The sequence below is a fragment of the Microcaecilia unicolor genome, chromosome 8 (assembly GCF_901765095.1).
Source record: "Microcaecilia unicolor chromosome 8, aMicUni1.1, whole genome shotgun sequence".
NCBI lineage: Eukaryota > Metazoa > Chordata > Amphibia > Gymnophiona > Siphonopidae > Microcaecilia > Microcaecilia unicolor.
In genome coordinates this window covers 158,404,744-158,427,052 of record NC_044038.1, presented here as the reverse complement: position 1 = coordinate 158,427,052, position 22,309 = coordinate 158,404,744, and the positions used below count along the sequence as shown (strand labels likewise).

Genomic DNA, 22,309 nt, shown 5'->3' with positions numbered 1-22,309 from the left:
CCGAGGAAAACCTTGCTAGCGCCCGTTTCATTTGTGTCAGAAACGGGCCTTTTTTTATTAGTATATATATAAAAGCTCTGCTTGTTTGTTTCGGGGCTGACCGGGAGAGCTGCAGTTCGTTTGTGAGAGAGAGTGAGTCTGGACGCTGCTACCTGTTGGGTTGCTTACCTCCTTTCTTCCCTGAGGGATGTCGGCGGGGAAACCATCCCATTGCCAGTTCTGTGCGCACCGAGGTGTGGACGCGCCGGGGGCACAATGCAGGCTCTGTGGGGAGCCAAAACCGCCTCTTTCTTCGCCTCCGGTATTGTCCGCAGAGGTTTCCGGGGTCGGCTCAGGCTTTGTTGATACGTCCTTGCTCCCGGGTGCTGTAGCGGCGGTTCTGATTTTGGCGGGAACTGCCGCCATCTTGGATTCCTCCAGCCCTGCGGTTTCGCCTCAGACATTGCAGGATTTTCAGGGGCAGAACGTAGGCTGGTCTCCTGAGTGCTCAGGGGGCATGGGATTCCCACATAATTTTATTTGGTCGATGTTCCAGGCGTGGAAGTCAGGATCCCAGCAGGCAGACCTTCAGAAGGGGGCTAGGTCCCTTAGTTGCCAAGCGCCCTCGTCTGGAGTGGTCAGAAGACCCTGGGTTTTTGTCCTTACAGCACTCAGAAGAGGAGTGCAGTGATCTTGGAGATGACGTTCTTTTGGATAGCTGTCCTGAGGAGGAGGAGTCCTTGCCAGGTGAAGATCCCTCGGTAGTGAGGATCTTTCATAGAGGTGAGCTGGCTGAGTTGATTGATCAGGTGGTTGCTACACTTAAATTTAATTCTCCTGAGACCACGGTGGCGGAGGTAAAGCAGGTAGACCCGTTGGTTAAGGGTATTCGCCGGTCTTCCCATTCTTTTCCCATGAATAAAGACTTCAGAGACATGGTCATGCAGGAATGGTCTTCCCCAGATTCTGCTTGTAGGGTGGCTAGAGCTATGGCAAGGCTTTATCCTCTTCCGCAAGAGGATAGGGACTCCTTAAAGTCTCCTACAGTAGACGCGGTGGTGACGGCGGTTACTAAAGCCACTGCTATTCCTGTTGATGGGGGGGCTGCTGTCAGGGATCCTCAAGATAGGAAGTTGGAATCCTTTATTAGGTGTAGTTTTGATCTGTCCGCCTTGTTGCTGCAGGCCTCGGTGTGTGGAGGTTTAGTAGCTCGTGCTTGCTTTCGCTGGGCTGAAAATCTCTTAGGTGATCCGGCGGTGGATATATCTTCCTGGGTGCAGGAACTAGCCAAGCTGGAGACGGGCTCTTCTTTCTTAGTGGATGCTCTTTATGATTTGCTGCAAGCATCTGCAAAAAATATGGCATTGGTTGTGGGAGCTCGTCGGGCTCTTTGGCTTCAAGGTTGGGTCGCAGATGCGACCTCTAAGTCCAAGTTGTGTTCTCTCCCCTTCAAGGGTTCTATGCTGTTTGGGGAAGAGCTGGATAAGTTGGTATGCAGTCTTGGGGATGCTAAGGTTCCACACCTGCCAAAGATGCGTCCCAGAACAGGTGGTCGAGGGCTATCGGGCCGTGGTCGTCTGCGAGATGCTCGGCAGTACAGGCCGGGTAGGGCCAATGGTAGTGGGTGCTCGAAGTGGTGCGCAACGGGTATGCCCTAGAGTTCAATGGCCCCCTTCCCGATTTTTTTCTGGGATCTCTGTGTCGCTCTCATCTCAAGGCCAGGGCAATTTGCCAAACCCTCCTTCGGTTGTTCGATGTGGGGGCTGTGGTTCCCGTACCCACCTCAGAGAGGGGGGCGGGTTGTTACTTGATTTATTTTGTGGTTCCCAAGAAGGAGGGTGCCTTCCGGCTTATTTTACATCTGAAAAGGGTCAATGGGGCGCTGAAGGGTTCCCTCCTTCCGGATGGAGACTTTGCGTTCGGTCATCGTAGCGGTTCAGCCGGGGGAGTTTCTCACTTCGTTGGATCTGACAGAAGCCTATCTACATATTCCCATCCGGGCGGCGCATCAGTATTTTCTTCGTTTTGCAGTCTTAGGACAGCATTTCAATTCTGTGCTCTGCCGTTCAGTCTTGCGACTGCGCCTCGTACCTTTTTCAAGGTTATAGTGGTCATAGCGGCGGCATTGAGGAAGCAAGGAATCTTGGTCCATCCGTATCTCGACGATTGGCTGATTCAAGCCAAGTCAAGGCAGGAGAGTGTAGAGGCGACTGCGAGAGTGGTGAGTTTCTTGGAGTTGCTCGGTTGGGTAGTAAACGTGGACAAGAGTCACCTAGTTCCGTCACTGTCCCTGGAGTATCTGGGAGTTCGTTTCGACACGTTGAAGGGGCGAGTGTTCCGACCGTCAGCTCGGATTGTCAAGATGCAGGCTCTGATTCGTCAGCTTTGCTCCAAGAGACTTCCTTCAGCTCGCTCTTATCTGCAGGTTTTGGGTCTCATGGCAGCATCGATAGAAGTAGTTCTGTGGGCCCGGGCTCACATGTGGCAGTTACAGTCGTCTCTGCTGGATCGCTGGTCTCCTCAGACTCAGGACTTGGAGGAGAGACTCTTTTTGCCGGGTGCTCCCCGCCTCAGCCTTCAGTGGTGGCTTCACACGCCAAATCTGGAGAAGAGCATGCCCTTGGATCCTCCGGACTGGATTGTTCTCACCATGGATGCCAGTCTGGGAGGTTGGGGGGCCCATTGCCTCGGACAGGTGGTCCAGGGCTGTTAGTTGTTGGAGGAGGCCGGATGGTCCATCAATCGTCTGGAAACGCGGGCGATCCGTTTGGCTCTTCAGTATCTTCTAGGCGGCAAGGCGGTCCGGGTTCTGGCTGACAATGCCATGGCCGTCGCATATGTCAATCGTCAAGGGGGCACAAAGAGTCAGGTGGTTGCTGAGGAGACAGCGGAGCTAATGCGTTGGGCGGAAGTTCATCTGCAGTGTCTCTCAGCAGGTCATGTGGCTGGCGTGGACAACGTGAGCGCGGATTTTCTGAGCAGGCACACATTGGATCCCGGAGAGTGGTCGCTTCATCGTCCGCTGTTTCATCGTCTGGTGATGGAGTGGGGTTTGCCTGTGATGGACCTCATGGCGACGTCCGCCAATGCTCAGGTGCCCCGGTTTTTCAGTCGTCATCGTCGGGATCCGCAGTCCGAGGGGATCGACGCCCTGATGCTTCCATGGCCTCCTCAACAGCTGTTGTACATGTTTCCTCCTTGGGCCCTGGTAGGTCTTGTAGTTTAGAGAATAGAGCGGCACTTAGGCACGGTGATTCTGGTAGCTCCCAATTGGCCTTGTTGGCCGTAGTACGGAGATCTAGTGCGTCTGGCAGTTCGGGATCTGCTGTCTCTGGAGGAGTCAAGTGCAAGGCCCCATAGTGATGCCCGATCCGTCTCCGTTCTCACGGCTTGGCTCTGGAGAGGAACAGGTTGCGGAAGAAAGGGTTTTCGTCCAGAGTAATTGATACTATGTTGCAGTCCCGTTAATGGTCCACCTCCGTCACTTATGTTCACGTGTAGCGAATTTTTGAAAATTGGTGTCAGGAGCGTTCTTATTATTTTCCTTGGCGCATTTCGTTTCTGGAAGTGCTAGAATTTTTGCAGGATGGTGTGGATAGAGGTCTTGCTCTTTCCTCTTTGAAGGTGCAGTTGGCGGCTTTGGCTTGTTTCCGGGGGAAGGTACAGGGTGTATCCTTGGCCTCTTCTCCGGACGTGGTTCATTTTTTGCGGGGCGTGAAGTTGATTCGTCCGCCGCGGCGTCAGGTTGTTCCTCTGTGGGAATTGAATCTGGTGTTGGAGGTGTTGGTGGGTTCCCTCTTTGAGCCATTGGTTTCGAGTACTTTTTAGGATCTCACTCTGAAGACGGTGTTTTGGTGGCTATTGCTTCGGCTCGGTGGATTTTGGAGTTGCAGGCTTTGTCTTGTCGTGCTCCTTTTTTGACTTTTTCTAAGGAAAAGGTGTCCATGAAGCCCGTTCCATCCTTTTTGCCTAAGGTGGTTTCCTCTTTTCATGTGAATCAGGACATTTCTTTGCTGGTTTTGGGGCGATAGGTCAGGAGATTCGACTCAACGCCTTTTAGCTAAATTGGATCTTTGCGTTCTTATTTGACAAGGACTCAAGTGTTTCGGGCCTCTGATAGGTTGTTTGTGTTGTATGGGGGACCTAAGAAGGGTGCTGCAGCTTCTAAAGCAACGATATCCAGATGGTTGAAAGAGGCAGTTCCTTCGGCTTACTTGCTCAAGGGGTGTGAGGTGCCTTCGGTACTTAAGGCACATTCTACTCGGGGGGTGGCTTCCTCCTGGGCTAAAAGTAGTTTGATTCCTCCTTAAGATATTTGCAGAGCAGCTGTCTGGTCCTCTCTGCATTCTTTTGTAAAGCATTATAGGATTGATGTGCAGGCTAGAGAGGATGCGAGTTTTGGTGCGGCAGTTCTGACTTCTGGTTTTCGGGGTTCCCGCCCTTAGACTGTTTACTGCTTTGGTACTTCCCAAGCATCTTGACCGGTCTGGAGGGTCGCTGAGGAAGGTGAAATTAGGCCTTACCTGCTAATTTTCTTTCCTCTAGACCCTCCAGACCGGTCAAGAACCCACCCGGTATGTTTTAGTCTAGTGTGGTCTGCAGACTGGGTTTGGTTTGTGCCTCAGGGTTGCTATGGCTGATTGGTCTTTAGTTCTGGACTTCTCGTTTTCTGAAGTTCAGTGGTAGTAGCCTCTGCGTTGTCAGGGGCAGACCGCAGCGCTTTGGCGTTCGGTCGACAGAAGCACATTAGTGTCTGTTTTGCGTTCCGAGTACAGGGTTCTATGTATTCGTTTTGTGTGTTTGATTGTTCTTTTCTGCTTTGTTACTGATTTACTGACTGCTTGGGGGTTGGCAGGTGGCTTATATATTGTTACAGTTTTAGTGTTCTCAGTCTCCCTTTGCTGGTAGGAGTGCATAACCCAAGCGTCTTGACTGGTCTGGAGGGTCTAGAGGAAAGAAAATTAGCAGGTAAGGCCTAATTTCACCTTTTTGCCTTTTGCACCGAGACCATGGATAATCTTGAACCCCCAAGGAGGCACAGTAATTGGGGCAGGATTATATTATAGGCAAACTAGGCACATGCCTAGGCCCCAGATGTTTAGGAGTAGCCCCCTCATATGTGCTATTTCAGTGGATCCCAAAGCACATTTTTTTTGCTAAGTCAGCTGCTGGGAGAAAGAAGTGTGGAAGCAGGGAGCCAAAGCTGACACTGGTTGCAGAGATCTATTCTCCCCTTTTTCTGCTTTATACTTCAGCAGGAGAATTTAGGGGCCCTTTTACAAAGCAGTGGTAAGCCCAATGTGGGCTTACCGCTCTCTAAAAGGGAAGTTCCGCCGGGCTACAGCAGCAGCCCGGCAGTAGTTCCCTTCCCCAGCGTGCGCCATTTCCAGCGCTGCAAAAATATTTTAATTTGTGTAGCACCGGTGTGCACTCTGTGGTAATCAGGCAGTGCCGCATGTTGCCCGGTTACCACTGAGTTAGCGCGGGAACCCTTACCGCCACCTCAGTGGATGGCGGTAAGTGCTCTCCACCCCAGAATGGCCGTTTGGCAAGTGCTTCACTTGCCACATGGCCATTTCTTGAAAAAAACCAAAGACCTGCCTTTTACCTGCTGCGGTAAAAGGGGGCCTCGCCACAGGTCAAAAACATTCTCTGACACCAGTGCAGGCCCCCCTTTGCCGCAGCTTTGTAACAGGACTCCTTTGTGAGCAGCACTGCTTATTACAATGGGGGCTTGTCATGCTTGTTTGCCTAGAGACCATCCATGGGTTAATCCTGCCCTGATAATACTTGGTCTGACCCAGCATTTCCCAGACTGTGGGTTGTGATCCTAAATGATGTCACAAATTCCACGCTTAGGGTTGCAGCCAGGCTGAATATGCAGTCATTGTCCCACACCTTCTATCAAACCTTCACTAGAAGTCGGCCAGCGCCAACTCCACAGAAGTCAGGGATGCCAGGAGCAGTGACAAAGATAGCAAGCACAGGGGTTAAGTACTTGTCTGTTACCGTTAAAATGGGGTCAGTGGTCAGAGTTTGATCAGCACTGCTCTACATTAAGCTTCTACTTTAACTATCAGATCGCTTACCTTGCTGTGACTAATAGATTGAGGTGAGCTGTTGCCCCGTATATGAAAAGTGCTCAGTCACCTTCTCCAGCTTGTGTTTCAAGGTTCAACACACCTAGGAATGAGCTGGAGTGAAGTCTGAACTGCTTGGTGGCTGCTTAGTAATGACACTTGTAGACCACTCTTATAAAGGACATCAACACGAGAATATGCACATTTGAAGGTATTTGTTATGGATGGACAATGTGTGACTGTACCAAGATCATTGAAAAAACATTGATTGAGAAGTTCTTATCTCTTTACTATACTTTGTCATGCTGATGTCCTCTTGATGTGTGATGATTGAAGAATAAGTAAGTCCATCCGTATAGTGATTGCTGCACTGTATATATTGGGTACATTTTATTATTTTTCTGAGCACATCCAATTAAATTTACCAAGCTATTATATGTTTATTTATAAACGTGATTATACTGCTATAGCCCTTAGGATCAAAGCAGTATACAGTAAAAATAATTTCAAAGGAAATAGAAAATGCAATTAATAGGAGAGAACACATCCAACAACAAAAAAAGAAACAAGCATCTTGATTTATCTAAAGCCTGTAGGCCCCATCAGCTCACCTCCAGTTATTCATAGGAGCACACTGAGTAATGTATACCTCCCCCAACCCAGGGTCCTTCACCACTACCTACCTGAGCAGGTATAGACATGTCTGGGGATGTGCTAAGAATGATGGGGTACACAGGATTAGCCACTAATAATTCATGTGTCAGAGCTGTTCTGTGTGGAAGATAACGATCCTACAGAGAAATGGGAAACACCATATTGCTGAATTAAAAAAAAAATCCCTATTCAAATTTGATTTCTGTGCCGCATTATCAACACCTTCTAAGCGGTGTACAAAAATAGATTTACAATTGAAGAAAACAAAAAAACTACATAAAATAAATGTTTCCTGGCTCCTTATCACATGATCAGATTTCTCCTAGAAACTATTGGATGCTTGTGTACCAGACATGGATGTGATGTGCTTTGGCTTTTTAGAAGTAATTTAAAATGAACTTTGGTTTTAGGTAAAAGAAAAAAGCGATGTCCTTAACCCATTAATCACTGCGGTGTTTCTAGAGGTGAGTGTGATTTTTCTTTTTGTAATTCTCATTTGCTGACTAGTATTAAGGACAGTGGCAATAGTTTCAAAACGTTTGTTTTGTATCCGTTAATGAGGTATACCTTGCACTGTCCCCTCAACCATGTGAAAATGAGAATAGTAATAATGTTTTTAATGAACAATGAATTAACATTTTTTTCACTGTTCTTCCCTTTTCATTCTGACCAGACTAAACCCGTCCAGAGCGCATGGGTTTTGTCTGTCATCCATCGGATGGAGACAGAGACCAATGTGCTGCAAGCTCAGCACTTTAAAAGGCACGATTCAGCCACAGCCCAGTAGTATAGCTGAGGGCTAGTGAGGTAGCTCCTAGACCGAGTTGGAGAACTGGTCACCCTGTTGAGCTTGTACCGACAGAGCAGAATTAGGGTATCTATACTTTGGGGTCTACTTGGAAGCATCCATGTCCCTCCCCTGCTATTCCAGTTAGTGTTTCAGAGTTGATTAATCTCCCTCTTTTCCCTCTAAAAAATAGGGAAAAGAAAAAGAAGAGTGTAAGTTTAAGGATCTTTATTACATGACTGCTGAAGGGGGTATTATTGTAGGCAGGAGCTCCTATCTGTCTTGGGTTTTCTCTCTCCTCCTCCGCCCCCCCCCCCCCCCACCCCCCACCCCCCACCCCCCACCCCCCACCACAGTTGGTAAGTCCCTTTCTCATGCCAAAAGATTGAGGATGGCCTTATCACAAGATGCTGAGGTCCTCTCTGTTGCATCTACTGGAGTACTTTTTAATTTTATTTTTGTTACATTTGTACCCTGCGCTTTCCCACTCATGGCAGGCTCAATGCGGCTTACATATTGTATGCAGGTACTTATTTGTACCTGGGGCAATGGAGGGTTAAGTGACTTGCCCAGAGTCACAAGGAGCTGCCTGTGCCTGAAGTGGGAATCAAACTCAGTTCCTCAGTTCCCCAGGACCAAAGTCCACCACCCTAACCACTAGGCCACTCCTCCATAGTACAGTAGATAGAGGGACTTCCTTGAAGGCTGTTTTGGAAAAAAGAGAGATCTCAGTGTTGAAAGGAGATGACCCTACAGTTGTACATCTCTTCTAGAGGAAAGAACTTGCAGGGATGATCTCGCAGACATTAAAAGCCTTGAGTGTTGAGGAACCTTTGTTGCAGGAGTCTCTGGAGATCTCATCCTCTAAAGCATTTCCAGTTTATCAGGCTATTCAAGTTCTCATTACAGTGAGTGGGATGCTCTGGAGCAGTGTCATAGCCAGGGTGTGCCGGACCGCACCCAAACTTTCATCTTCCTTAGTGTGGCTGGCAGGGATCCCCAAGCCCCTCCAGCCGAAGACCTCCTTCCTGCCAAATGAGCTTACTTCTTGGGTGACCACCAGTGCTGTCCCTGAGCTGCTGCTGCTGCCGCCAGCTACAGACCCCTCCACCGTGTGCATGAAGGGGCTGCCTTTTGACCTCAGGTGGTGGTGTGTGGCTTGCTTTTGCTGGATTCAGCAGGAGGAGGCATGTTGGAGGAAGAGGATCTGAAGGTAGCTTGGGTGATAGCAGAGAATACAGTATTAAAAGTGGAAGCTCTTTATTTTAGTTCTTAAATTGCCAGAATAAGCCCTAAATAATAGGTGTGACTTAATGTTGTTCAACCTGGTGGTTTACTTGTGCATCGTTGAGTTGCAACTTTCTTTACTGGAAGTGTATAGAACCCAGAAATTATTGTCCTTCACTCCGAAACCCAATCTACATTCTAGCCTGTGGGGCTTATTGGAAGTCCCATCATTGTAACTTTTGTGTTGCACTCGATGGAGGTCTAGGGCATCACTGTGGAACAAAACACCTCCAGAATTACACCTGCTGGTCCATTACAGGTCTTTTTTTTTTTATTTTTAAAGCACTAAAAACTTGCCTTTACCCATAATGTCAGAATAGTGAATATACTGGGGTAGGTATGGGGATTTCATTGAGTTTTTATTTGATATTAATAAAGGAATTGGGAAAAATGTTTGTTTGTAACCAGAAAATGTTAAAGTTTTTATCAAGGAGGGTGGGGAAAGAGAAGGTGTTGAATAGGTAGCATACAAAAACTTGTATAAATAAAATATAAATGAATATCCCTTTAACTTCTAAGCATTTCTCTGCAGCTTGTACTGCTAGTGTGATATAAATGTTAATCTGGTGAAAAAGGGTTTCATGCTGTCTAACTTCTCCCTTTTTTATAGGCTTCCAACAGCGCCTCGTACCTCCAAGATGCATTCCAGCTGCTCCTGCCAGTGCTGCAGCTGTCTTATGTCCAGACGCATACTGAGCTAGCAGAGCAGTAAATGATGGGTCTCCTGAATTGCCCAGAGCCACTCTGCTGTCACCTCTCTGTTAAGCAATCAAGGTGTTGCTCATATGGCAGCTTGGTGCAATGTGTGAGGGAATGCTGGCTGACTTGGTTACATGTGGCATGTGACATTATATGCAGCTGCAAAGAAGAGATTGTCCTCTAAGATGGCCAAAATGGCAGGCATCTAATTTATGCCAAAAAAAAAAAAAAAAAAGAGTGCTCAACTGTTTACCCAGAATGTACCTGCCAGACAAGGTAGCTGCTAACAAGTAGCAGACTGTACCATTTCTAACCAGGTGGCTAATGATTTTTGCCATCAAAGATGCTCTATGCACATCAATTTCTTTCTCAGACAGAATTTGGATCTTCTGGAAGGGATGGAGAAGGACTTCTGAGCAAAATCTCACAAGGAAAGTTCTCTGTTTTGGTGCAGAAATTTCATTTTACAAAACACATTGGCATTCTTGGACTTGATTTTTGATGCGTTTTGCTGAGTTGGAGACACTAAAATGATTGTATTTTGAGGAGCTTCTTGGAAGACAGAACATGCTTTGAAAATGAGATGTTAGTTATCTGTTTTGTGCTTTGAGACTTCCAGGCCATATTTGCTGAGCATCGCTTTAGTAATAACTGTCCTTCAGTGTAAAAGTGGTTTATGAAAAGCATATTTTCCTGCCCCCTTACAGCCTTATTGAACTTTCCCTTGCTAACTGCCTTATGAGTCTTACAAAGAGTCAGTTCCATGAGCTGTTTCCCTGGGGAATTGCCTTCATTGTCATCCTCTGAGCAGTGTAAATTTCTGCGTATCTGAGGTTACTTGGCCTTCTGTAATTTCTTTTTTTAATCTCATACAACAATAAAAGCAGTTATTTGGCTGACTGGGCTAGAATTGGGGGGAGAAAGGGGTGGTAGTGGGTACATAGGGGACCTCCTTGCATGGAGATTTTCTCCAGTGCAAAAGAGTCTTGCATCCCTCGGGATTTCAGAGAATGGACGCCTTACATTAAAAATAGTGTTACGAAATTCAGAAATGAAAGCTCAAGAGTACAGTGAGAAAATTGGTTCTCATGATTTCACAGGGCCTTTTATCGTTACAGATGCCCTTTCAGCTTCAGGAGGGTGGAACCTTTAGTAAAATGCTTAATTTAAAAATGAGGACAGACATAGGCAGTTTGAAAATTGCTTACCCAATATGCATGTGGGGTGGTGGTAATTTTGCAGACTTTTTTTTTTTTTTTTTGGGGGGGGGGGGGTGTTAAATCCTGCTTTATATGCATAAAAGTATATGTGGTGACAAGGAGTGTACCTATACTTGACTCGTGTAGGCATGTTCTGGGGCACATAGTGGATGGAGCACGGGCTATGTCTCCATTTATGAGTGTACTTGATATACTAATGTTTATGGCAGCTTCCTGGTCAAGCATAAATGTCCACAGCTTCAGTCTAGCTACAGTTGCTACCATTTTACTCATAGTAAGACCCACAGGTGCCTATGTACCTTTGCAACATAGGTGACTTCTTGACCTCCAGACCTAGATGATCTGTTGGAAAAGTGTTCCACGGTGTATATGCTTAAATCTGCATTTAGTGGAATGGACCTAGGTTGGGAATTGGAACAGCTTACATAGGGGCTCTTTTACTGAAGATCAGTGGTAGGTTCCACATTAGGAGTCACCGACCAGGCAGGGGATCTAGGCATCATTGTTGATGATACGTTGAAACCCTCTGCTCAGTGTGCGGTGGCAGCTAAGAAAGGAAATAGAATGTTAGGTATTATTAGGAAAGGAATCGAAAACAAAACTGAGGACATTATAATGCCTTTGTATTGCTCCATGGTGCGACCGCACCTTGAATATTGTGCTTAATTCTGGTCACCGAATCTGAAAAAAGATATTGTGGAATTAGAAAAAGTACAGAGAAGGGCTACAAAAATCCACTGCTTATTTCTAGGATAAGCAGCATAAAATGTACTGTTTGGGGATTTTGTACCCTGGATTGGCCACTGTTGGAAGCAGGATGCTGGGCTCGATGGACCTTCTATCTGTCCCAGTATGGCAACACTTATGTTCTTATGCAACAAGGCCCATATGAATAAAATGAGTCCTGTGGCAGATAACATATGTTAACTTTTAGTAAAAGACTGTCATAGTTCTGTGTCTTCAAAAAGTAGATGTGTTGTATTCTAAAAATATACCAGCATTTCTGTCCTTCCCTATTCCTCTCCCCCCCCCCCCCCCCCCCACCTACCTGGTGTCCAGCATCTCCCTATCCTTCCCTCAGGTTGTTCACTGGCTTCCCTTCCCTGCCTTACCACCTCCATAGTGGTACCTGCATGTCAGTCAGCTTGCCAGTACATCAGTTGTTGACATGGGGTCTTGAGCTTCTGCACATGCTTAAGGACTTGGGTCCTGCCCTTCTGAAACAGGAAGTTCAGAGGGGGTGGGACCTGTTGGGCCTGATTGCCATGAAGGTCTTTATCTTCTGTCAGCGACTATAAGGCAGATGCAGCAACCAAACGTAAAAAAATCTAAATCGTTAAAGTCCCTAACGATTTTAAAATAAGGAAAAATGCACCAAAAAAAAAAGTCACACATGCTGAGATCGGTATTGAAACGTACAATGTATCAAAGAATCACAATACACATCGTTAATCGGCCCCCAAATCATGCGCAGAGCAGCCAAGTGTTATGTTAGCTGCTCTGCGCATGCCACAAACAGTCAAAACGCAGTCCAATCACAAGCACATGGCTCCCAAATCAAAACAAAAATAAAAAAAAAGGGTCGGGAGGGGGCAAGGGCGCTCATCAGGAGCGTCCTGTACGGACGGCCTACGTAGGTTACCGACGTCAGACAGGGGCGGGCCCAGGAGGAGAGAGACGCGCGACAGAAGCTGGGCGAAGGCAGGCATCAGCTTTCTTCTTGCCCGTGCAGCGCCTTCGGACAGAGGCGCTGCACGGGCCCGGTAAGAGGGAGGGGGGCCCGATGGAGGAGGGGAATGGCGGCGACGACCCCAAGAGGGGGCGAGGCACAGGGCGGAGGATGTCGGGAGGCGGAGCTGAGGTGAGACAGAGTAGTGAGGAAGGGAGGGGGGCAGGGGCTGCTAGAATTTTGCTTTTTCGGGGTGGGGGGAGCGACGGAAAGTGGGGAGCAGCGGGGGGGGGGGGGGGGCAAGGCCGTCCGTACAGGACGCTCTTGATGAGCGCCCTTGCCCCCTCCCGATCCTTTTTTTATTTTTATTTTTTTATGTGTTTTCTGACGTCCTTTGGACCAATCACAGCGCTTTTAGCTCTGCTAATGCGCTGGGATTGGCTCAAAGTTTGTTTATTTTTTCACTTAATGATTTTTCCTGGCACAGAGCTGTCCTAACGAGAGGTCCAGACCTCTCGTTAGATTTCCTGCCTTTTTCCTGCGTAAAGGCAATCAGAAAAGGTTAGTGCATGTCGTTTCAATGGGGTTTTCACACTAATTGCTCATCTCCATTCCGTTTTCGTTAGCTGCTGGCTTCCTCGGTAAAAGCCCTTTGATGCATGCAACGGATCAAATTTTCCTCGTTGGAGAGTCATTAAAGGCTCATTTAGCTTTAGTGCATCTGCCTCTATGTTCCCTTACCCCCCCCCCCCCCCCCAAAAAAAAAAAAAAAAAAAAAATTGTGCCACCTGAGGCTTATGCCTAGTCCACTTAATGATCAGGCTGGTCTGTTTGTATGAACAGCACAGGTTCATGAATGAGCATCTCTGCTTGCCTATGTGAGAACTAAAACTTACTGATGATGGTCTCTTTAATTTAACTCTAGGGATATCTCTTTGCAATCCAACATTCCTTATATTTGTATAATTAATCCAAGCTAATCGAAGGAAAACATTCATTCACTACATATACACCAACCAAACAGCAGAAAGATTGAAAGAGAGAGTGATTACAGCCCTTCCCTTAAACCTGACGATTGCCAAGCCCTAATAACTCTTAAACCCTGTGTAATTTTTGAAAACAATGTTGAAGTGGCTTAGGCTTGTTTCTTTCAAGCTCTGTCTAAGTATTTTCCAGTAATGCCTTTGCTAGTAGTCTGCTCTTTTCATAAATAAAAGCAATAAAGAATAGAATAGATGGCTTTAGTCTTACCTTGTTCGGGTGAAAGGGAAACTCATGTGGTTATAAATCAGACTTTTAAAATAGAGTGATCCTATTACTGCATGGCTCATTCCAGCAATGCAGCTGTTAGCTAATAATCTGAGTTAAATTACAGCAGTAATATCCTGTGAGACTGCCTGCTATGTTTTGCAATTATTGTACCCAGCGGAGTTGCTGTAATGGTCTGCCGCAGTGGCTTTTAAGTTGGTTTATCAGAACTGCAGCTTGTCGGCTCTACTTTTTCTGCGAGCTGAAGCCTTTTCATCCCTTGGTGATTTATCCTGATGTCAAAGCTGAGAAGGGGATGTGATCAGATTATCAGCTTTTACTATGGTGACCAAGTGGTGAGAGTCTGCCTTAGAACCTGAATTTTCATGAGCACTACTGCCAAAGCCCCGAGCCTGCTGTCCCGTTCCATATTTTATAAACATTCTTTGTGCTGATACCTATATGAGCTCCAGGTTTATGGTTTACATTTACTGTGCAATTAATTTTACCTTCTTGTCCATTGGATGGACAGAAGCTTTCTTTCTAAAGCAATATTTTTGTGATATAAATGTCTGTAGAAGTTTGTATCCCTGTTATAAAAACTTGAGGCCCTAATTGTTTCCTGCCCAGGGTTTATTGTAAGGGTAGGAAAGAAGTCTGAATAATCTACACATCTCTGATTGTATGACTTTCTGATGTGCAATGTTAATAAATCTGTTTTCTTTTCTTTACTAGAGATTGTGATTTTCTTGTAATATTATGCTTTCCATTTACCCATTACGATTCTGTCAGAAACCACCATCACTAGTCATTTTCTAATTTATTTTTCATTTTGTTATTTTGAGGATATTATTTATTAAGGGCCCTGTTTACTAAGCTGTGCTATAGGCACACTAGTTTTTTTTTTTAGTGCGCCCTAATGCTAGAGACGCCGTAGGAATATATGGGCATCTCTAGTGTTTAGCGCATGCTAATTTAAGCGCACGCTAAAAATCCTAGTGCACCTTAGTAAACAGGGCCCTTAATTTTATACTGAGTAACACAGTAAATGACGGCAGATAAAGACCTGTATGGTCCATCCAGTCTGCCCAACAAGAAAAACTCATTTATATGTTATGTGATACTTTATATGTATACCTGAGTTTGATTTGTTCTTGCCATTCTTAGGGCACAGACCGTAGAAGTCTACCCAGCAGTGTTCTTATACTAAGCTCTGGTGCTAACGTCGAAGCCCCTTAAAATTTACACTCCAGTCCATCCCTATCTATTCAGTAACAATCAGGGCATAGACCGTAGAAGCCTGCCCAGCTCCCGTTTTGTTTCCCAATTACTGCCGTCGCCACCCAATCTCCGCTAAGATTCCATGGAATCATTCCTTCTAAACAGAATTCCTTTGTGTTTATCCCATGTATGTTTGAATTCCATTACCGTTTTCATCTCCACCACCTCCCGCGGGAGGGCATTCCACATATCCACCACCCTCTCCGTGAAAAACTACTTCCTGACATTAGTCCTGAGTCTGCCCCCCTTCAACCTCAATTCATGTCCTCTAGTTCTGCCGCCTTCCCAACCACTTAGCAATTTGACACATGGTGTATCAACTTTGAAATTAATGATTAAAACATACGGACATAAGAATAACCATACTAGGTCAGACCAGTGGTCTATCTAGTCCAGTATCCTATTACCACAGTGGCCAGTCCAGGTCACAAGTACCTGGCAGAAACCAAGATAGTGGCAAGATTCCATGCTACCAATCCCAGGGCAAGCAATAGCTTCCCCATGTCTGTCTCCGTAGCAACTATGGACTTTTCCTTCAAGAATTTGTCCAAACCTTTTTTTAAACCCAGATACGCTAACCACTGTTGCTACTTCCTCCGGCAAAGAGTTCCAGAGCTTAACTATTCGTTGAGTGAAAAAATATTTCCTCCTATTTTAAAAGTATTTCCATGTAACTTCCTCGAGTGTCTCCTAGTCTTTGTACTTTTGGAACGAGTAAAAAATCGATTCACTTCTACTCGTTTTACACCACTCAGGATTTTGTAGACCTCAATCATATCTCCTCTCATCTTTCTCTTTTCCAAGCTGAAGAACCCTAACCTCTTTAGCCTTTCCTCATATGAGAGGAGTTCCATCCCCTTTTATCATTTTGGTAGCTCTTCTTTGAACCATTTCTAATACCGCTACATCTTTTTTGAGATACAGAAATCAGAACTGAATGCAGCACTCAAGGTGAGGTTGCACCATGGAGCAATACCAGAGGCATTGTTGTATTTTTGGTCTTATTCACCATCTCTTTCCTAATCATTCCTAGCAGCCTATTTGCTTTTTTGGCTGCCATTGTACACTGAGCAGAAGATTTCAACGCATTATCTAGAACACTTACATCTTCTTCTTGGGTGCTGACCCCAAGGTGGACCCTAGCATCAATTAACTATGATTCAGATTATTCTTTCCAATGATCATCACTTTGCATTTGTCTACAATAAATTTGATCTACCATTTGGACATCCAATTTCCTAAGGTCTTCCTGCAATATTTCACAGTCCACATGTGTTTTAACAACCTTGAATAGTTTTGTGTCATCTGCAAATTTAATCATCTCGCTCGTTCCGATTTCCATATCATTTATAAATATGCTAAATAGCACTGGTCCCAGTACTGATCACTGCAGTACTCCACTCTTCACCCTCCTCCATTGAGAGAAATGACCATTTAACGCTACCCTCTGTTTTCTGTCCAATAATCAATTCCTAATCCACAACAGAACATTGCTTCCTATCCTGTGACTCTTTCATTTTCTCAGGAGTCTCTCATAAGGAACTTTGTCAAAAGCTTTCTGAAAATCTAGTTACACTACATCAACCAGCTCACCTTTATCGACATGTTTATTCACGCCTTCAAAGAAATGAAGTAGATTGGTGAGGCAAGACTTCCTTTGGTTGTACCCATTCTGACTCTCTGCCATTAAACCATGTTTATTTATGTGTTCTGTAATTTTATTCTTTATAATAGTTTCCACTATTTTACCTGGCACTGACGTCAGGTTTACCGGTCTGTAATTTCCTGGATCACCTCTGGAACCCTTTTTAATAATCGGTGTTACATTGGCCACCCTCCAATCTTCAGGTACTACGAATGATTTTAATGGCAGGTTACATCTTAGATTTCAAATCTTTACACTTATTTGATGTACCATGTGTCATGTGTGAATCAAATAGCTAAGCGGTTTACACAGTACAAAATTTAATAACTATTTTCCTCAAAATAATGTAAAATGAGAAACAAAACTTTCACAAAAAAAAAAAATCATTCTGAACTGTCGGAATCTTGATTATTGTTGGTAGACTGAGTAGGTTTGAATGCCTAATACAAGGGTATATATGACTAGTGGTTCTCAGCGTGATCCTCAGGACATCCAGCTTAGTAGTGCAGGGGATGGATTCAGTGCACTGGATCCATCTCGTACATATTCATGGTTTGATATCGTGCAAGGCTGGGTATGTTCTGAAGACCTGGTTGAGAACCACTGATGTGGATGTAAAGAGTAAGGAAAGGGAATGGGATTTGATATACCACCTTTTTGTGGTTGCAGTCAAAGCAGGGACTGTCTTTTGTGTATGGTGTACAGCGCTGCGTATGCCTTGTAGTGCTATAGAAACGATAAGTAGTAGTATAAAGGAATCCTGCTCAGAAGGAATGGATCCTAAGGAGCTTAGACGAGATTGGGTGGCAAAGCCGGTGGTGGGAGACGGAGATGATGCTGGGCAGACTTATATGGTCTGTGCCAGAGCCGATGGTGGGAGGTGGGACTGATGGTTTGGAGGCGGGGATAGTGCTGGGCAGACTTATACGGTCTGTGCCAGAACCGGTGGTGGGAGGCGGGGCTGGTGGTTGGGAGGCGGGGGATAGTGCTGGGCAGACTTATATGGTCTGTGCCCGGAAAAGGACAGGTACAAATCAAGGTAAGGTATACACAAAAAGTAGCACATGTGAGTTTATCTTGTTGGGCAGACTGGATGGACCGCGCAGGTCTTTTTCTGCCGTCATCTACTATGTTACTATATACAAGTACTTATTTTGTACCTGGAGCAGTGCAGGGTTAAGTGACTTGCCCAGAGTCCCAAAGAGCTGCAGTGGGAACTGAATTCAGGTCCCCTTGTTCTCAGGCTGCTGCACTAACCATTAGGCTTCATTACTTGCCTAAAACCAGAAGACACATGAAAAGGGATTCTATCGCTGATTGTGTAGAGTTACGCACACCTCCCAACTCAACAGTGCATAAGTGCTATAGGACTAGATTTCAGGTAGTGGCACTGAAGAAAATTAGCGTGGAGTGCTGTTGTAGAAATGGCGCTCTTGAGTTGTACGCCATTTATTGAACAGTGCTTAGAGCTGATCCCTGTGCTGAACTTTGGCCTTGAGAATTTACAACAACCAAAACCTGGTGTTAGATGTGGATGCCCCGGATTCAGTAACACTGTGCGCATCTTGAGCCCTGAGCTGTCCGTGCCTATCCCATGGCCCCTTTTGGGTTGTGCACACAATTTTGTAGAATAGAGCTCCCAGTCAAGGCCAATGAACGCCAATAATTGTTAGCATTCAATTATTAGCGTCAATTGGCTCGTTAAGCAATTGAGATGTGCATCTTCTCAGGATTAGGCATACATTTTGGTGTGTGGAATCCATAGGTGGAGCATGGGAGGCGGCATAAGTGGGGCTTCCAGTAACGTGCAGCTTATAGAATACATGCTGCACTTAGGTTACCCATGTATACCTTTGACCTGGCGTAAACAGGTACATCTACATTTAGGCACTGGTATTCAGAATCTGGGCGCCCAGATGCCATTATGGAGTAAGTGCTCTGCATGCATTCAACTGAAAAGGGGTGTGGACATGGGAGGGGTATGGTTGGGTCTAGGGTGTTCACTAAAGATGTGTGCAGTATGGAATTTGGGGGATTCACACCTAATTTACACACAAGGATTTACACCAGGTTTCAGTTGGTGTAGAACCTCACTCCCAAAGTTGGGCGTAGATAATGGAGCTATGCACTATTCTGTAAATATCACCCAACAAGGAGCACCATTTAGAGAATTGCGCTTGGTGCATATTTTTTCCAGTTCCCAAATTTGGGCACATTGGTGTTGCCATACTGGGACAGACCAAAGGTCCATCAAGCCCAGCATCCTGTTTCCAACAAAGGCCAATCCAGGTCACAAGTACCTAGCAGATCCCAAAACAGTGCAATACATTTTATGCTGCTTAACCTAGAAATAAGCAGTGGATTTTCCTCAGGTCCATTTTAATAATGGTCTATGGACTTTTCCTTTAGGAAGCTGTCCAAACCTTTTTAAACCCTGCTAAGTTAACTGCTTTTACTACATTCTCTGGCAACAAATTCCAGAGTTTAATTACACATTGAGTGAAGAAACATTTTCTCTGATTCGTTTTAAATTTACTACTTTGTAGCTTCATTGAATGCCCCCTAGTCCTAGTAATTTTGGAAAGAGTAAACAATCTATTCAAGTCTACCCGTTCCACTCCACTCATTATTTTATAGACCTCTATCATATCTCCCCTCAGCCATCCTGTCTCCAAGCTGAAGAGCCCTAGCAGCTTTAGCCTTTCCTCATAGGGAAGTTGTCCCTTCCCCTTTATCATTTTCATTGCCCTTCTCTGTACCTTTTCTACTGAATCCAGGCCTCCATGCCTTTTTGGACATTTCACATAGGCAACCTGTTATAAAATCACCCCCAAAATAAATAAAGATGACACCAAAATACTTAAATCCTTTTTCTGTTGCGCTCATAAATAAGCTTGAAGCGTTGACTTGTTATTAAGGATTTCCAACCTTATGGTTCCGGTCCTCAGCTATTACCAGAAAATCAAGTGATGAGCAGAGGACAAACAAAGAAATGTGCAGATCAAAGATAGGTGTCTCTTTATAATAACCAGCTGCAGCCCGAGACACAGCCATTCAGTTGTTATTCATGCTACCAAGGGATGAGTCAGCAGCTGAAGTCACAGTGAATCATGCATGCACACTTATTCACCAAACCAAGGCAGCAGAGACTGAATTTATTTATTTGTTGCATTTGTATCCCACATATTTGTAGGCTCATTGTGGCTTACATAGTACCGGGAGGCGTTTGCCGGCTCTGGTGAGAACAATACAAAGTGATATTGTGGTAAGTTAAAGTTCTTGTGGCGCAGTCACATTTGGAGAAATGTGCAGCGGAGAAGTTGAATTATGTCCATTACGTGCTTTAAATGTGATGTGTTGCAGAGATCAGGCATTTAGGTTGGATCGACAGGGTATGCCTTTTTCAATAGGTTAGTTTTTAGTGATATCCAGAAGGTTAGGTGGTCCTGCCTCGTTTTCAAGGCTTTTGGTAATGTGTTCCAGATTTGTCTGCTTATGTAGGAAAAGCTGGATGCATAAGTTGATTTGTATTTGAGGCCTTTGCAGCTTGGGTAGTGCAGATTTAGATATGTTCGAGTTGATTTTGATGTCTTTCTCGTTGGTAAGTCGATCAAGTCTGTCATGTATCCAGGGGCTTCACCGTAGATTATTTTGTGAACCATGGTGCAGATTTTGAAGGTAATGCGTTCTTTGATTGGGAGCCAGTGTAGTTTTTCACGGAGGGGTTTTGCGCTTTCATATCGCGTTTTTCCAAATATAAGCCTAGCTGCCGTGTTCTGGGCGGTCTGAAGCTTCTTTAAGGTCTGTTCTTTGCATCCCACGTAAATTCTATTGCAGTAATCTAAATGGCTTAGTACCATTGTTTGTACCAGGTTGCGAAAAGTAGCCCACGGGAAGAATTGTTTAAGGCGTTTCAGTTTCCACATTGAGTGGAACATTTTCTTAGTTGTGGATGCCACTTGGCTCTTTAGCGTTAGGTTATGGTCTATTGTAATGCCTAGGATTTTCAGGCTGTCTGAGATAGGAAGGGTGTAGTCTGGGGTGTTGATAGTTACGGGGTTGTCCGCACTGTGTTGGGATGAGAGGGTGAGACAATGTGTTTTTTCTTTATTGATTTTTAGCTGAAATGCATTTACCCATGAGTCCACCCCACCCCACGGGTTCCATAGGAGAGTTAGGTTAATGAAGATATTCTACCTTCAGTAGTTGGTATCAATAGTCCAGTGTTAGTAGAAAGTCAGCATAGCAATACAAACCTATTTTCTACTGCAGGCACAAAGATAGATTGACTCAGCAGCCAAACTTTAATACATTGTCCCTTCTTCCTCTTCTCCCCCCCCCCCCCCAAAAAAAAAAAACATAGTCTATCCAAGAGCCTCTGTTTCTTGCAAGGGACAGAAAGTGAGTTTCCCAAACTACAGTAAAAGTGTTGCACATTTACATAATTTGAATTATTTGGTATAATGTTTTCCAAACTTCTGTGTGAATAATTAATTTTGTTTTTTTGAGAGTTTTATGGATGGAGGAAGAAGCGTTCTCAGGGATGGGGAGAAGGGAAGATTGGTTCACAGGTTATCCCCACTCAATTCAAAGCCACAGTCTGTCTTCCTCCTCCTCTTCATGCAGCCATCAGGAGCGGAATCAGGCCAGGTGAGGAGAGGGAAGTTAAAGCACGAACAGCCTCTGCCTCTACAATCAGCTGAGTCTTCTGTCACCTATGACAATTCAACAAGTGTCACAGCCATGGAAGATCAAGGGCATGGTTTACGCAGGACTGAAATGATAAACTTGCTTTTGTGATCATATGAGCCAACTTATCAAAATGCTTGGGGGTGCTAAAAATTATGGAAATTACTCCTCTCTGGACACAGTCAATGAGTTTGCTCAAATATTGGGGGTGCTCAAGTACCCATAGAGCTGGCTCCTATGTTTGTGATGACAGTGCCTGAGTTTCCAGCATTAAGGGGTGGCAACCAGAGCAAGTGCCCTGGACCCCAATTATTTATTATTATTTTTATTTATTAGGATCTATTTACCACCTTTTTGAAGGCATCCACTGAAGACAGTGTACAGAAAGAGTAAGTCAAACATAAGCAATAGACAATTAAAGCCTTGCTGTGTATTTGCTAAGTTTTGTTATGTAATGTTTTTATTATGTACATTTAATTTGTACACCGCTCCGGGCAAGAGCGATATATAAAATGTTAACAAATGAAATTACAGCAGTAAAAATATTTGAACAATACAAAGTATGGCATAATATGTTACATTACAATGTCAACACAATGCACAATAAAACATTTTATTAGACTGCATAGGGTGTAAGCAAAGATAGAACATATAGATAGTTAAGATAGAGTAACAGGAGTATGAAAATAAGGGACTAGTTTAAAGAAGGTTGCAAATTAGGTAAGAAAGTGCTTGAACATTATCTTAGCTAGGGTAGGAGTGGATAAACATGTCCTGCTACAGTATGCGCAGCTCGTGTTATTTACTTCCGTTAAAGGCCTAGTTGAAGAGTCAAACTTTCACCTGCTTCGTGAAGTAGAGAGAGTCTTCTGTTAAGCAAAGCCTTTCAGGCAGTGCATTCCAGAGTGTGGGGGCTACTCCGGAAAAGGCTTGCTTGCGGGTATCACATCGTGTGATGTTCTTTGGAGAGGGTGTGGTTAGGGATACCCCTTGGGAGGACCTTGGTGTCCTTAGAGGTGTGTAGAGAGTCATCCTGTTCTTCAAGTACTTGGGGCCATTTCCTTTAAGGGC

General features: G+C 45.0%; 1 protein-coding gene across 6 annotated transcripts in view; it reads left to right on the top strand.

Annotated features, from left to right (window-relative positions):
• FAM114A2 (family with sequence similarity 114 member A2) overlaps positions 1-11,206 on the top strand; it is a 43,568-nt gene extending 32,362 nt beyond the window's left edge. For all 6 annotated transcript variants that reach the window (XM_030213150.1, XM_030213152.1, XM_030213151.1 and 3 more), the window contains exons 13-14: positions 7,124-7,177; positions 9,398-11,206. In XM_030213150.1, the coding sequence (XP_030069010.1) occupies positions 7,124-7,177; positions 9,398-9,499 (156 nt within the window). In that variant the 3' untranslated portion in view covers positions 9,500-11,206. The remainder of the gene's footprint in view (positions 1-7,123; positions 7,178-9,397) is intronic.
• Positions 11,207-22,309: the final 11,103 nt, after the last annotated feature.